General features: G+C 39.2%; 1 protein-coding gene across 2 annotated transcripts in view; it reads right to left on the minus strand.

Moving 5' to 3' along the window:
- Positions 1-13,392, minus strand: part of pxna (paxillin a) — a 23,568-nt gene extending 10,176 nt beyond the window's left edge. The window contains exons 1-5 of one of the 2 annotated variants that reach the window (XM_017683018.2): positions 13,227-13,392; positions 6,575-6,625; positions 2,016-2,173; positions 691-752; positions 269-402 (exon numbers count right to left, since the gene is read on the minus strand). In XM_017683018.2, coding sequence (XP_017538507.1) covers positions 269-402; positions 691-752; positions 2,016-2,173; positions 6,575-6,625; positions 13,227-13,239 — 418 coding nt within the window. In that variant the 5' untranslated portion in view covers positions 13,240-13,392. The remainder of the gene's footprint in view (positions 1-268; positions 403-690; positions 753-2,015; positions 2,174-6,574; positions 6,626-13,226) is intronic. The other variant, XM_017683019.2, reaches the window with a different exon arrangement.
- Positions 13,393-14,438: the final 1,046 nt, after the last annotated feature.

The following is a 14,438-nucleotide window of genomic DNA, read 5'->3' on the forward strand; positions in this document are numbered from 1 at the left end:
GTGCTGTTTATCTGATGGGGCAGTTTTGGTGTCTGTCAGGTCTTCCAGGTGGTTGTTAGGGGTCACATTTTCTCTGTAGCTTTTAAGCAGTTTTTAAACCTCAGTTTTGTAAACTCCTTAACTTGCATGTCATTTCCTGAGAAATGAAGAACTAATTGCTGTTTTAACTGGAAATTAAATAAATGAAGGGTGGTCTCCTGCACAGTACCCACCCACGCACCATTACCAACCATTCACTAGACAGGCACACCCACCCAAACACACCGACCTGTGATGTTGAACTGGGTGGCGTTGAGCTCCTGCAGTAAATGATCCAGCTCACTGAGACCACCTCCCAGCACTGAGGACGAGGAGAAGGCCGGAGGCTCTGGAGAGCGGGGTGAGCGAGGCTTGCAGACAGTACTGAAAGACAGATAGAGTGCTTAAAAGTCACGGGAAAAACTAGTTTTACATTTTAAAAGTATCACACAGTCCTTTCTGTCTTCCAGATTCAGGAAGGAACCTCCTACAAGCACAACGAAGCAGGCAGAAGCATCCGGATTTACGGTGGTAATTAAGTTAGCAAATACAATTATCACTGTCACTGTATCTGGGAATTAGGCTCATAAAGGAAAGAGCTTTCCTGATGTTCCACTCTATGACTCGCAAATGACCTTGAAGCCATGAATTATTCAAAACAGGCCTCTATACCTGTAGAGTTTGTCGGGGTTCGGGTTCTGAGAGCCGTTTGTCTTCATCGCAGCAGAAACAGTCTGAGGAAGAAATGTATAGAAATCAGCAGCGATACATACAAGCATGTCCATGTCGTCTACATGCAATGCATTTCTGCACATTTTAATGCACAGTTACTGTTTATATTCTAAATATAACATATTAGGAAAAAAAATTATATTCATGCAGCCTGTGCAAAAGTTATGGCACACTTAATTTTTTATGTTTCATTTTTTCCAACATGCTAAACACTGAAAAAGAAACTAAATAACTAACTAGCTGCACTATGATTTGCAGAAATATTCCGTATTTAAGTTTGCTCCCTGTAGTGAAATGATTCAAATATTTTTATTAATGTTAGCCCATTTCACAATGCGCTGCACTACAATCCCCAACAAGCATTGCAACAATATGTGCACTCCCACTCCCCTCCAGCTACAACAATCTCAGCGACATCAGTTACACCACAATTCTACTACACCAGCCACATCCCCAAACACCCTGGCTGCATTTCAGTTTGTGGGATATTTCAAGTACTGGCCATATTTTGAATAATTAATGGGCAGTTTGGGTTATAGCAAAATATGATTTAAAACTGAAACCAAAGATTTACATATTTTTTATTATGGCCATTTTAATGGTAGAGTTTGACACCCCTGCTGTAGAGGACGTATTCACTTATTCTCCCTTAGAAAAAAATAAAACATTGTGCACATGACTTTATGGCGTTCAGTTCAGACCATAATTGTCTTCCTCGCTAATGCTAATTTCTGCTAGCGCCCCTTGGGATTCTAGTTGGTTAGCATTACTGCTACTGAGTGCTGATTGGTTAGCATTACTGCTACTGAGTGCTGATTGGTTGGCATTACTGCTACTGAGTGCTGATTGGTTGGCATTACTGCTACTGAGTGCTGACTGGTTGGCATTACTGCTACTGAGTGCTGATTGGTTAGCATTACTGCTACTGAGTGCTGATTGGTTGGTATTACTGCTACTGAGTGCTGATTGGTTTATGAGCTGATGGTGAATGATGCAGCTCATGCTCACTGACTTCATAAATATGCATAAATCACTGTTAGAAAGTCCCATAAATGGAGTGCTCAAAAACATAATTTAGTTTATATTTATATTAAATATTTTATGTTGTTCTGTGTTGATAAATCAAATGCAGTTTGATTAAACACTTACAAACTATGATTCCGCACAAAAGATGTCCGAGTTTTCGAGTACAAGCATAATGAAATTTTATTCTATTAAATATAAATGAACTAAAAACTTTCACTCGCGGGGGTTCACTCGCTCACCTGCTGGGGTGTGTACGCAGGCGGAGGAGGCCGGGTCTGAGCGGTTTCCTGGACGCTGTTGGGTGGGGGATCAGCGTTGGCAGGAGGGTCAGAGGTCAACAGGACGGGGCAGCGGGCCAGAGGAGAGGCGGAGCTCTCAAGATCGGCCAGGAGAGCATCTACAGGGCGGGAGAAGGAGGATGATATGATGAAGGCTCAAAAGAAAAGAAAAACTGTAATAAACTGTTGTTTTTCAACATTAAAATAAATACATAATTTATCTACAATGAACCACTTCAAAACACTCTGAATGACTTTGTTTACATCTCAAAGATTGACTTATTGATCTATGAATATTCCTTTAAATGTGTTACTTCAAAGTACTAAAGCAGTTCACAGCCAAAACAGGAACTAAGAGTAACACTAAAGGGTCATTTCACCGTCAGAGCGGACAGGTGTCCATCTCTCCATTCATTCGGCATTTCTGTTGAGCAATTCGTAGTTTAGTAAAGGCCAGATCACGTATAGAGCACAGAATGTTTGCTTGTGTAGAGAGCCGATGAATGGAGACGTAGAGTGGAAATAAGGCAGAACTCCTCATTAAAGGGCCCATATCCAACATTTTTATTAGATTTAATTTTTCCCCCGAGGTCCACTTACAACATGTGTGCAGTTTTCTGTACTAAAAACGGTCATAATTCATTTTTATATGATGATTTTCCAGCCGTGGCTGTGTCAATAACTGTGCCTTTAAGAACGGTATATGTAAAGGAGCTCTCTTCTGACTGTCTGTGTAGGGCTGCACTCAAATAGCAGCCGAGTTGAAACACTCCTCATAACTTCAGTATGAATGGCCCGGGCTACGCTGCTGTAGACTGAAATGGGTGACTGAAAAGTAGGTGCGTTGGTTTGTGACATCACAAAAACAAATTCAAAACAGGCTGTTTTAGCAGCTTGGTTTTCATACAGACTGAGAAAGTAATATGATACGTGATATGGGTCCTTTAAAAGAACATTCGGTCCTTTCGACAAAGTTGCCCAAACGAGTTTTTGTCCACAAGGGGAGAAAACAGTGCTAGTGAGCAGAAAATGGTCACCAAACCCAAAGCACAGGCTTTCAGTAGGAGATTTGTAATCAAATATATGTAGAGCAACAGCGCCACCTGTTGGACAAAAAACATCTGCTAGGCTTTAATATATACGCTGGTGTACAGAGACTGCAGCCCATCTGTTGATGCACAGACTGTGTTAGCCATCCTCCACACCCTCAGTAGTGGTCCCTAATGCTGTGAATGGTCCACCTTATTGATAAGCAGTCCTGACCAATGATGAATGGGCTAGAGGGTGATTTATAAACTGTGCAGTAACAGATGGGCTATGGTCTGTATCTGTACACCTGTATATAGGACCTATAAGGTCAGTGGATTTCCTCTATTGTGGAATATCCCTTTACGAGCAGAACAGATGCACATGAGACATGATGTTTTGGTGATAGTATGATGGTAGACTGTATCACTAGTCAGCAGTGGGGAACCTTCAGACCCTTCATAGTCTTCAGAGAAGCCCTAATGATTTCTGTGAAATAAACAATTACATATCTGCCATGTTTAATTCACTTTTATTTAACAGAATCATTTTGCTGGCTGTATTTAAACTCTGTATTGTAGTAATTCTTTTCCAGTGGAAACTGTCCAATCAGGATCGTTTTCTCTGTGGTATCCAGGCAGACACAGCCAGTCTGCTCTCCCATTGGTTAGCACTTCAGGAGCTCGACTGAAGGCCTTGCATACACTTTAAATTTACTACCAACATAATTAAGAAGTAACAGAGGAATCCATCATTTTGATTTACGATGGGACCAAATTTGTGAGAAAAGACGTCACACTAGGACTTCGGAAAGTTCTAGATACATCGTTCTACAGCCATAGTCTAACAAGGTTTCAGTCAGTTGTTAGAAACAGAAAACAACAGCAGCTCTATATCGGAAGTAGCTGCCAAAAGAGTCACAGTAAAACTGCTGATAAGGCAAAAATATATGCCTATTTATTATTTATTTAATAATAAATCATATATAAATAATATATAATACATTCAGTGCCTTTTACGCCCACGTTTAATTTAGAACGGTCCAAAAATTCATGTGAATCACTGTTAGCTTAGCACTAACATACAACTAGAACCCCTTAGTGGTGCTAGCGATAAATTAGCACAGTCGAAAGGTGGTTTTCCTCATTTTTAACTGAGTTTTGACAGAACCGAAGGACCAGCTCTAATAGTTCACCACTGCTTGACAGCCATGAACTGATGGTGAGTGACTGAGAGAAATAAGGTTAATGCGATGGCAAACAAAGCAAGTTTCTGAATAGAAATAGCATGAAAATGGCAAAAGTAGCAGAATAAAAGGCCAGGAAAACAGCCATGCAGAGACATTCTATGAAAATATTAGCTATATACAGAGGTCTATACATACCCACCGGGCAAAACTCACAGATTTCACTGACAGCAATCCGCATATTGTAAAGTAGCATCATTATATATCGCTGTTGTCGGACGAAAACCTCGTATCTCCAAAATGGTGACTTTACAGGAGAAGGAAAAAACATACTTTAATTTTAATGTAAGTCAATGGAACCAGACGTCTTTCCAAGTCATTCTGGGATGTTTTTTTTTGGTCTATTCATCATGAAATTTACACACAATGCAAAGGACAACAGGTATTTTCAAATTATGTCAAAAACTGAAAAATGACACAAATGAAGATACAAGGTTTTGTTCTGAGAGCAGCGAAATGAAAATGCACCAGTCAGGCCACTTTAAACAGCCTGTTTGCTTTATTTCATCATTTAAAGCACCCAATTCAAAGGAAAACGGAACAGTTTGGTGAAAAATCAGTGAAGATGGACCAAAATTGTACAGACTACAGCGGCTACTGTTTTTAGCAATGCAATGTATGTTTGTTCATTGTTCTAGATAACAGGACGTCATACAGTGTCAGAAACCACATAAGCAGCTCTATCTGAGGTTACTGAACTAGTCCTCATGGTTCCCGGTAAGCAGTTTTTATGAATTGTGTACATAAACCTCCATTACTTGTTAGCTACATTAGCCTCGTAGCACCTAACATGTCTTAGCCTTTAGCTACACTCTTAAAAAAGATGGTTCTTCAAGGGTTCTTTTGTAAAGGAGAACTAAGAGTTCTATATAGATGCTTTGCCCGGTGAAATGGTTCTTTAGATTAATGAAGAATGTGTTGTATATGGTTCTCTATAGAATCTATTTGAAAATGGTTCTATATAGCACCAAAAAGCGTTCTTCTTTAGTTATAAGGCTCTACACAGAACTCAATAGACAACACATTCTCCATCAATCTGAAGAACCATTTCACCACGCAAAGAACCATTTAAGCATGAAATGGTTCTACATTCTTAAAATAGAGGGTTCTTCAAGGGTTCTTTAGTGATGAAAATGGTTCTATATAGAATGATTGAATGAATGATCTATAAAGAATGATTAAAGGGTTCTTTGCATTGTAAAATGGTTTTTCAGATTGATAGAGAATGTGCTGTAGATGGTTCTATAAAGAACCTTTTTGATAAAGTTTCTACATAGTACCAAAAAGCATTCTTCTATGGTTACAATGTGCCATCACATTGGTTCTTCAAGGGTTCTTTAGTGAAGAAAATTGTCCTATTTAGCACCAAAAAGGGTTCTGCTGTTGTTTCGATACACATGTGTAACAACAGAAGAACGCTTTTTGGTCCTATATAAAAACTTTTTTCAAAGAAAGTTCTATATAGAACCATCTATAGCACATTATCCATCAGTCTGAAAAACCATTTCATAATGTAAAGAACCCTTTGGTCATGTAAAAGGTTCTCTGAGTGTTCATGGTTCTATATAGAACCTCTGTTTTAATAGTGTAAAACCATTTCATGCTTAAACGGTTCTTCAGATTAATAGAGAATGTGTTATATATGAGTTCTATATAGAACCTTTTTGAAAACGGTTCTAATATAGCATCAAAAAGGGTTCTGCTGTTTTGAGTGTCAAAAAGTTCTTTTTTAAGGTTGTAACAAAGAATAATGCTTTTCCAATGGATTCTACAGAGAACCATCTACAGCACATTCTCTATCAATCTGAAGAGCCATTTCATAATGCAAAGAACTCTTTAATCATGTAAGAGGTTCTTTGAGTGTTCATGGTTCTATATAGAACCATTTTGAAAACGGTTCTAATATAGCAAAAAAAGGGTTCTGCTGTTTTGACGCTGTCAAGGTTATAACAAAGAATAATGCTTTTTCAAATGGATTCTATAGAGAACCTTCTCCAGCACATTCTCTATCAATCTGAAGAGCCATTTCATAATGCAAAGAACCCTTTAATCATGTAAGAGGTTCTTTGAGTGTTCATGGTTTAAATGGAACCATTTTCTTTACTAAAGGAACCATTTTTTTGTATAAGTTTGATTTTTCACTAAACTCTGCTTTTGAATATAAGCGTCTGCCCAGTGGGTGGTACGTCCGAACATGACATGAAAAGCAGCAAAGGCTGTCAGACTGACCGGCGTGACAGCTACGTACCAAACATAACAATGCGAGGGTTGAGGGGGTAGTTAGACGGGTCAGGCATTCCTACAAGGAGACACACACAAGTGACCACACACATAGAGAGAAGGTCAGGCACACTCCGACCAATCAGGCAGCTTTTTGGACACAAAACACGGCACGGCCGGCAGAACCCGGCCAATCAGAGCGAGAGAAACACAAAAATACACCAGGGACAGGGAGGAGGCTACGAAACGTTCCAGGGAGCCGGAGCGAGGGCTGGCAGAGGTTTGAGGCTTGAGGCCACATAACGGAAGTGGCAGCATTTTTCACAGAAGGGTCAGCGTAAAGGATATAAAAGAGGAAGAGTGTCGGCCAGCTGATAGCATAAGAGCGTGTAATTGTTTCCTATTAGGCTTTTACTAAGACACAATGTCCATTTCAAATGCCAAAAGGAGGTTAGTGGAGAGCGGGGCACAACCTTTGGTTTTTGCAGAATAATTTAAAAAATATTTAAGTTAGAATAATCTTGTTTTCAGACAAGCAACATAAACATCTCTGCTACAAATTAACAGTGGTGGACAGTAACTAAGCAAATGTTACTGTACTTAAGTAGTTTTTTTGTGTATCTGTACTTTACTTCAGTATTTCCATTTTGGATGACTTTTTACGTTCACTCCACTACATTTTAAAGTCAAATATCTTACTTTTTACTCCACTACATTTTGAGAAATCTGTCGTTCCTTTTGGTTTTTGCGTGTATAAAAATGTACCATGTCAAAACAAAAGAAGTGCAAAGCAAGAACACCAATGATGGAACTAACCTAACCTGTAAATAGACCACAATATAGAAATATGTACACATATGCAGTCGTGACTGGCACGTTTCTTTTTTCTGAATTCATACACTTTCATTTTATAGTAACTTAGTTTTGGTTAGTTTATGTTTATGAGCAGAAACCTACAGATCAATATAGTAAAGGAAAACTTCTTTGTGATCCTGAGTTTAAAGCAAGTTTTTATTCAACTTGTAACTAATTTACAAAGTAATCTTAAACTGAAACTTTGCTTGTTTGTAAAAAGTGATTTCAGAGCCACTCGGTTCTCCCTGATGGAAACTGTTTACCTTCAGTGTTTTGTGCTTATGATCATTTTAATAGACGTCAGCGTCACTAATTAATGACGTTCTATTAAAAGACTGGTTTACCAAGAGAGACGCTGGAGAATTTTCACCTAAAATGAGTTCGTGAAGCGAGTCTTGTTATAAAAATGATAACAGGACATTAGAGCCATAATTAATCTTTTAGTACTTTTACTTCAGATACTTAAGTACATTTGAAGGTAAATACTTTAGTACTTTTACTCAAGTGGAGGTCTAAAGGGAGGATCTTCTACTTTTACTGGAGTAATATTTTACCTTGGGTGTCTCTACTTTAACTCAAGTACATGATTTGTGTACTTTGTCCACCTCTGCAAATCAACACCTGAACTTTGTGTCTAGCATCTACTGTTCATGTACAATTCCACCCAAAATGACGGCAAGTGCAGTGTTACCGTTTGGCCCATGGATATGTTCACTGTAACACAGAGTTAACAGAGTTCATTCAATATAATTATATATATATATATAATTATGTTTGTAAGAAACAAATACATGTTCCAACCAAACTGCAGAAACTACTGTCATCTATAAGACAGACAGACAGCTCAACGGATAGATAAACGCACATCAAATTATATATGAACACTGCATTTCAAATTATATATGACTGCGTTTCAAACACACACACACTTTCTAAGCCGCTTCGCCCTCAGGGTCACGGGGGGGTGCTGGAGCCTATCCCAGCTGTCATCAGGCAGAAGGCAGGATACACCCTGGACAGGTCGCCAGTCCATCACATGGCAGACAGACAGACATACACATTCACACCTAGGGGCATTTTAGCATGTCCAACTGGCCTGACTGCATGTCTTTGGACTGTGGGAGGAACACCCATGCAGGCACAGGGAGAACATACAAACTCCACACAGAAAGGACCCTGGTCTCCTGGGGAATCGAACCCAGGCCCTTCCTGCTGTGAGGCAACAGCGCTACCCACTGCACCACCTGTGCTTCAAACAATGACTGGTTTATTTTCCAGTGAAGGACAGAAAATAAAAACATCACACATCAGTAAAATATGAGCATTGTTTCTAAATAACTACAGCTTTACCAACTGCTAATGTCAATTTCATTAATATATGTATTTAGAACCAAAATACTGACATCTGAAAGATGCTAATAAAGTAGAAAATATTTTTTTCAGTTTTCTTATTTCTACCTTAAAATCTGTGTAAACACATGAACAAAAAGACTAAATTTACTTTATTAGTCTTTGTTTAAAGGTGTCTGAGCTGTAACGCTGTGTAAGAACTAACCCCGCAGTACGGAGGCTGTACTGAAGCCCGGCTGCGCTTGCCGTGAGCTTGTCAGCTGCTTCAAAATGTTGGTACATTGTAGGAAACAAGGAAATATTTGCTGCGACCGAAGAATCTTTACCAATTTTGTATTAAAGAAAGATTACTGTTGACATTTAAATGTTAGCATTACGTAGATGAACTACTTGGAAGGAAAATGTCTGCTTTTCTGTGTGGCCATTAAAAAGTGCCACTAAACAGATCTGAATTAGAGCTTCAGAACAATTATCCATCTGCTGAAAGTTAGCACAGCTTATGCTAGCAGACAAAATGCTAATGTGTGTGTCCGAGACGGAGACTGCTGACCCCTTGTTCCCTCATTCGCCACAAATAGTCCACGATCCACTCTGTTTATAACGTCACTGCAGTCCCAGATGTTTCACTGAGCAATGAGAAGGTCAGCTATGCTCAATGAACCATTACAGTTAGCATAAGCAGCTTTAGCGGACTGTCTAGCATTGATGAAGAAGGTCGTGTTCATTTGTTTACTTTGAGAGCGCTTGGCTAGCGGCCTTGTAGTGATTCATACTGTGTCTGTGAAACACTCCACAGCTCACACTCCACAGCTCACACACACACACACACACACACACACACACACACACACACACACACACACACACACACACACACACAGCAGTGCTCATATAAGGAGCTAAAATTCCTCCCAATAGAAATTCTGACCATATTTAGAGATAGCTGCCCGCTTCTTTGGCGTGACCTAGCCAAGCAACACACTGAGGCTCTATGGCCTCTGCTCTACATCCAGAGCCTGTGACTGGACGGGCAGATAAGAGTGAGCGTGGCCCAACCGGAATCTGAACCAGATGTTCGGTGATGCTTAGTAAGCATCTTTCTGGTCGATCAAACATGTCACACACAACCCGAGGGCAGCTTTTCATATGTCATTGCACCCCCTTTCAGCCACATTTTGGATATGAGCATTTGCTGTGCTTGAGCAAAAGGGCCTGATACTGAAAAAAAATGAAAATCTCCATCAGATTAAACTCAATTAAGTTTCACTGATATTATTTTTAATGCATCATCTTGTCAACATCAGTGTTTTTTTATATAAATATATGCTCCTTCTGAATTTGACACCTCCATCATGTTGGGATGGGGCACTTTAAGACCAGAAAGTTGTGAAATGTTAAAAAAACATCAGCTTCAACATGCAAAGCGATCATGCTTGAGTATGAAAGGAGCATCCAGGAAAGCTCGCCAATTTGCAAAAACATGTCTCAACAAACAGTCCAACTGTTTTAGAACAGCATTCCTCTATGAGCGACTGCAAAGATTTTAGATATTTCACCCTCTGCAGTGCATAATATCATCTAAAGATTTAGGGAATCAGGGACAAACGAAACACAACTGAACAGTGTGTAGAAATGCTGGCCATTTCTCTGGGCTAGAGGGCAAAAATGTTATATGACATTACTTCATTTTCATGATACATGATATCACAACATTTAGTTTTTCCGAGATTTAAGAAGTTGGAACAGACAAAATAGAGTCTATAGCACCACGTATAAAAATACTACAACAATAATAATAATAACAATAACAATAATAATAGAAAGAAGAAGCAGAAGAATACAAAAACTGAACAGCATATAGAAACACTGCCGATTTCTCTGGGCTCGAGGGCATAAATGTTACATGCCATTACTTCAATTCTCACAATACACAACAGGCATCTCAATATTTTGTTTTTCCACAATTTAACAAGCTGGAACAGACAAAACAGAATCTATCATGCCACAAATAAAATTGCTACAATAATAATAATAATAATAAGAAGAAGAAAAAGAATGATATTTATTCTGTATTTTACAGACTGCATTGCACTAAATCCAATTATACAGGCCTAATTGTGCTCACTGTGTAATGAAACCAGCAGCTACTCATTTCTTTTTAAACACTAATGATACTGTCAAAGGACACTGTGACATTATTTATCATGATAATGACAAAATATTGACATATTGCCCACCTCTAATTCAATTTAATTTAATTCAAATTCATCTGCACAGCATTTTTATACTGAGCACTACAAAAAAGACTTTACAGAAATATAAATAATAGGACACACTGGCAAAGAAACACTCCCAGAGCAAGAGCAAGAAACTTTGAGAGGAGGTCAGACTCAAAACAGAACCATCCTCCTCTGATCGACATCGGATAGCAAAGCAGTAACACAACAAGAGCAAAATGAATAAAGAATAAGGCAATGAATACAACACTGAATACTACATAGAGAAAAAGGTGCCAAGCTTTCAAAACAAGTTGCAAGCAGGACATGGACAGGGTTGATACTGTGGTCTCCCAGGTGGTGCCACTGTCTGACCGTTGGCCATACTACTGGGGATTGTGAGTTCGGTCCCCAGTCATGCCACAGTCATCCATGGCCTGTAGACCAATACCCAGTGCAAGAGAGTATAACCAGTCTCACTCTCTGGGTGGGGAGGATAGTGTACTCCCCCATCACTAAGCACAATGCTAGCCAACATGGGTGTCTGTTAGCTGACGGAACAGAATTGGCAGCTTTAAAAGAAAGAAATTTCACATGTCTTGGAGGAAGCACATGCTTAGCTAGTGGGTAGAATTTTGCTATAACTAAATGGGTAAAAATCAATACTGTGGAAAAAGGGTATTGATATCACTTCAAGGTTTCACAATCAATATACTGAAAAATCAATATTTATTCAGAAGGATAAGCACTGAGAGTACCCTACACTCAAAAAGGGAAACCCATCTCCTGTGGGCCACAGTTGGGACACTGGGACACAAAACAAAAGCCACAACCGAACAGTGTACAGAACCACTGCCCATTTCTCTGGGCTTTAGGGCAAAAACGTTATATTACTTCAATTTTCACGATATACCATATCGCTGTTGTTGGAATGAAACCTTGTATCTCCACAATGTTAACTTTACAAGATAAGGAAAAAACATTAAAACATTTTTTAAAACATTAAAAAAGTTAGAAAAGTTACATTAACTTCATTGTAAGTCAATGGAGCCAGACATTTTTACAAATCATTTTGGGACATTTCTTCTGGTCCACTCGTCATGAAATTCACATACAATGTAAAGGGCATCAGACATTTTCAGATTATGCCAAAAACTGAAAAACGACAAAAATGGAGATACACTGTTTTGTTCCGACAGCAGGGATATGCATCACAATATTTAGTTTTTCTGAGATTTGAGAAGCTGGAACAGACGTATAAACATACTACAACAATAATGATAAGAAGCAGATGAAGAAGGATGATATTTACTCAATGTTTTACAAACTGTGCTGCACTAAATTCAATTAAACAGGCCTAATTATTGCTCACTTTGTAAAAAAACATGTAGCTAGTCAGTGTTTTTTAAATACTAATGAAACTGACGAAGCACATTGTGACATTATTTTATCACATTAATGCCAAAATGTTTCATAAGTACACTCCTAAAAATAAAGGTCCCAAAAAGGGTTCTTTGGAGCAAAGCCATAGAACAGCCGCTCTTGATTCTTCTCCGTTTCTTCTATGGCATGAGCGGTTTTGGAATCATCTATTGAAAGCCTTTTTAAAAGTGGTTCTTCTGTGGCACGGCTCCTAAGAACCCATTTTGTCACCTTTTAAATGCTAAACAGAAGCTGAACAGAAGAAATTAGGGGACCAACGTCCACCCCAGGCCACCAAACCATGATCCTCCATTGAGGATTTCCAGTACGCCTGGATCTAATCGCTTAATCAAATTTGATTGTGACTGAGGCGGAGTTGTGGTGAGTCCTAAAAGTCCTAAAACTCCTGGCCTGGTCTCCATCTGAGCGTTCAGATGTTGTGCCTCCCAAATGCTACCAGATGTGGCCAGTTCAGCTCTATTCTGGAGTCGTTTTTGCCTCCATGTAGTCTAGACCGCAGTTTTCTGAGAAATATTTCAGCTCATGAAGTTTAGGCTCCTTAGGACAGATGTTTGTGCATCTGTGGTCAGTCTAACAGCCAAGCTCCTCTGGCCTGTAACAGTCTATTACATAGTCATGGGGACAAATGGGTCACATGCTGTTGATTTGATACGGAAAACTGTTTTTTTTTTTATGTCAGCCATACACTTTTCTCTCAGCTCTCTGCCCCCTCCCTTCTTCCTCATCATTTTCTGTGCCAACCAGAGTCATGGAGAAGCACAGAGAGACTGCCCAAGCCCTCTTCATGGACAGAGAAAGGAAAAAAGGAGTACATACCCAGATCCTCCATGGCTAATTCTGAATTGTATCTGCCGTCCAGGTGAAGGAAGAGGCAGAAGAGAGAAAAAAGTGGTTGAATGTGGTCGGTAGTTTTTTATTCTCAGGCTGTTTTAAACTCCCTTATCCTGAGCAGCTCCGTTAGTCCAGGAGTGTGGAGAGCCAGAAAGAGAGGAGGAGGAAAAGAAGGGCGGGGCGGCTCCTTAGTCCCGCCCACTGTTACCGCGGAAACAACGGGGAAGGGGCGTGGCCAAATAGGACCGTGGGGGGGGGGGGGGGGGGGGGGGGTTGCTAAAAACGGTGATGTAAATGTTTTTTTTTCCCCATTTAAGCCGAGATGGTAAAGTAGCATTTAAAAGCATTTATAATACGTCTTGTTAACCCTTTTTGTCTTAATTCACAACAAAAATTCTTTATTTCTTATTTCTAAAACTTGTCTACTCAAACATGTTCACTATTAAGGAGATTATTAGCTTTCAAAAAAAGCAGTAATAAAATCTCAGTAACACTGAGATAATAACCTATCACATTGATTGAACTGATCACATTTATTTATCATTCTACTCAGGCTTTAGCAGAGCTCAGTAACACAGATTAATAACTGATCACATTGATGTATCAGTGTACTCAGGCTTTAGCAGAGCTCAGTAAAACTGAGATTAATAACTGATCACATTGATATATATCTTATATCTTAGATCTAAGATATATATCCTTTATATCTTAGAAAATGTCATGTTTCCTGTATAAATAACACAAGCTTACAGCTATTTTTACTCATTTAAGACTGTACAAAAAGAAGACGTCCCCCTATATATATATATATATATATATATATATATATATATATATATATGTGTGTGTGTGTGTGTGTGTGTATGTGTGTGTATATATATATATATATATATATATATATATATATATATATATATGTAATTTTCTGTGTATGAATATGAACTGAGAGTAAAATGACTGAAAGGAACAGTGCGTATTGTAACGGAGGGGGCGTGGCTAAATAACTGCTGTTCAAAAGAAACGAGGCGGGTAAACAGAGCTGGAGGGGCGGGGCCGCCGTACTGCGGTTTCTAATGTAACCGCTGAGTAAACATAGCTGTTCGGCCGAAGCTGGAGGGGCGGGGCCAAAGCCCTGCTGCGTCTGACATAGCGGGAAGGGGAGTGGTTATACCCATAGGCTACGCCCATTCAATTCCC

Source organism: Pygocentrus nattereri, chromosome 13, assembly GCF_015220715.1.
Source record: "Pygocentrus nattereri isolate fPygNat1 chromosome 13, fPygNat1.pri, whole genome shotgun sequence".
In the NCBI taxonomy this organism is placed as follows: Eukaryota; Metazoa; Chordata; class Actinopteri; order Characiformes; family Serrasalmidae; genus Pygocentrus; species Pygocentrus nattereri.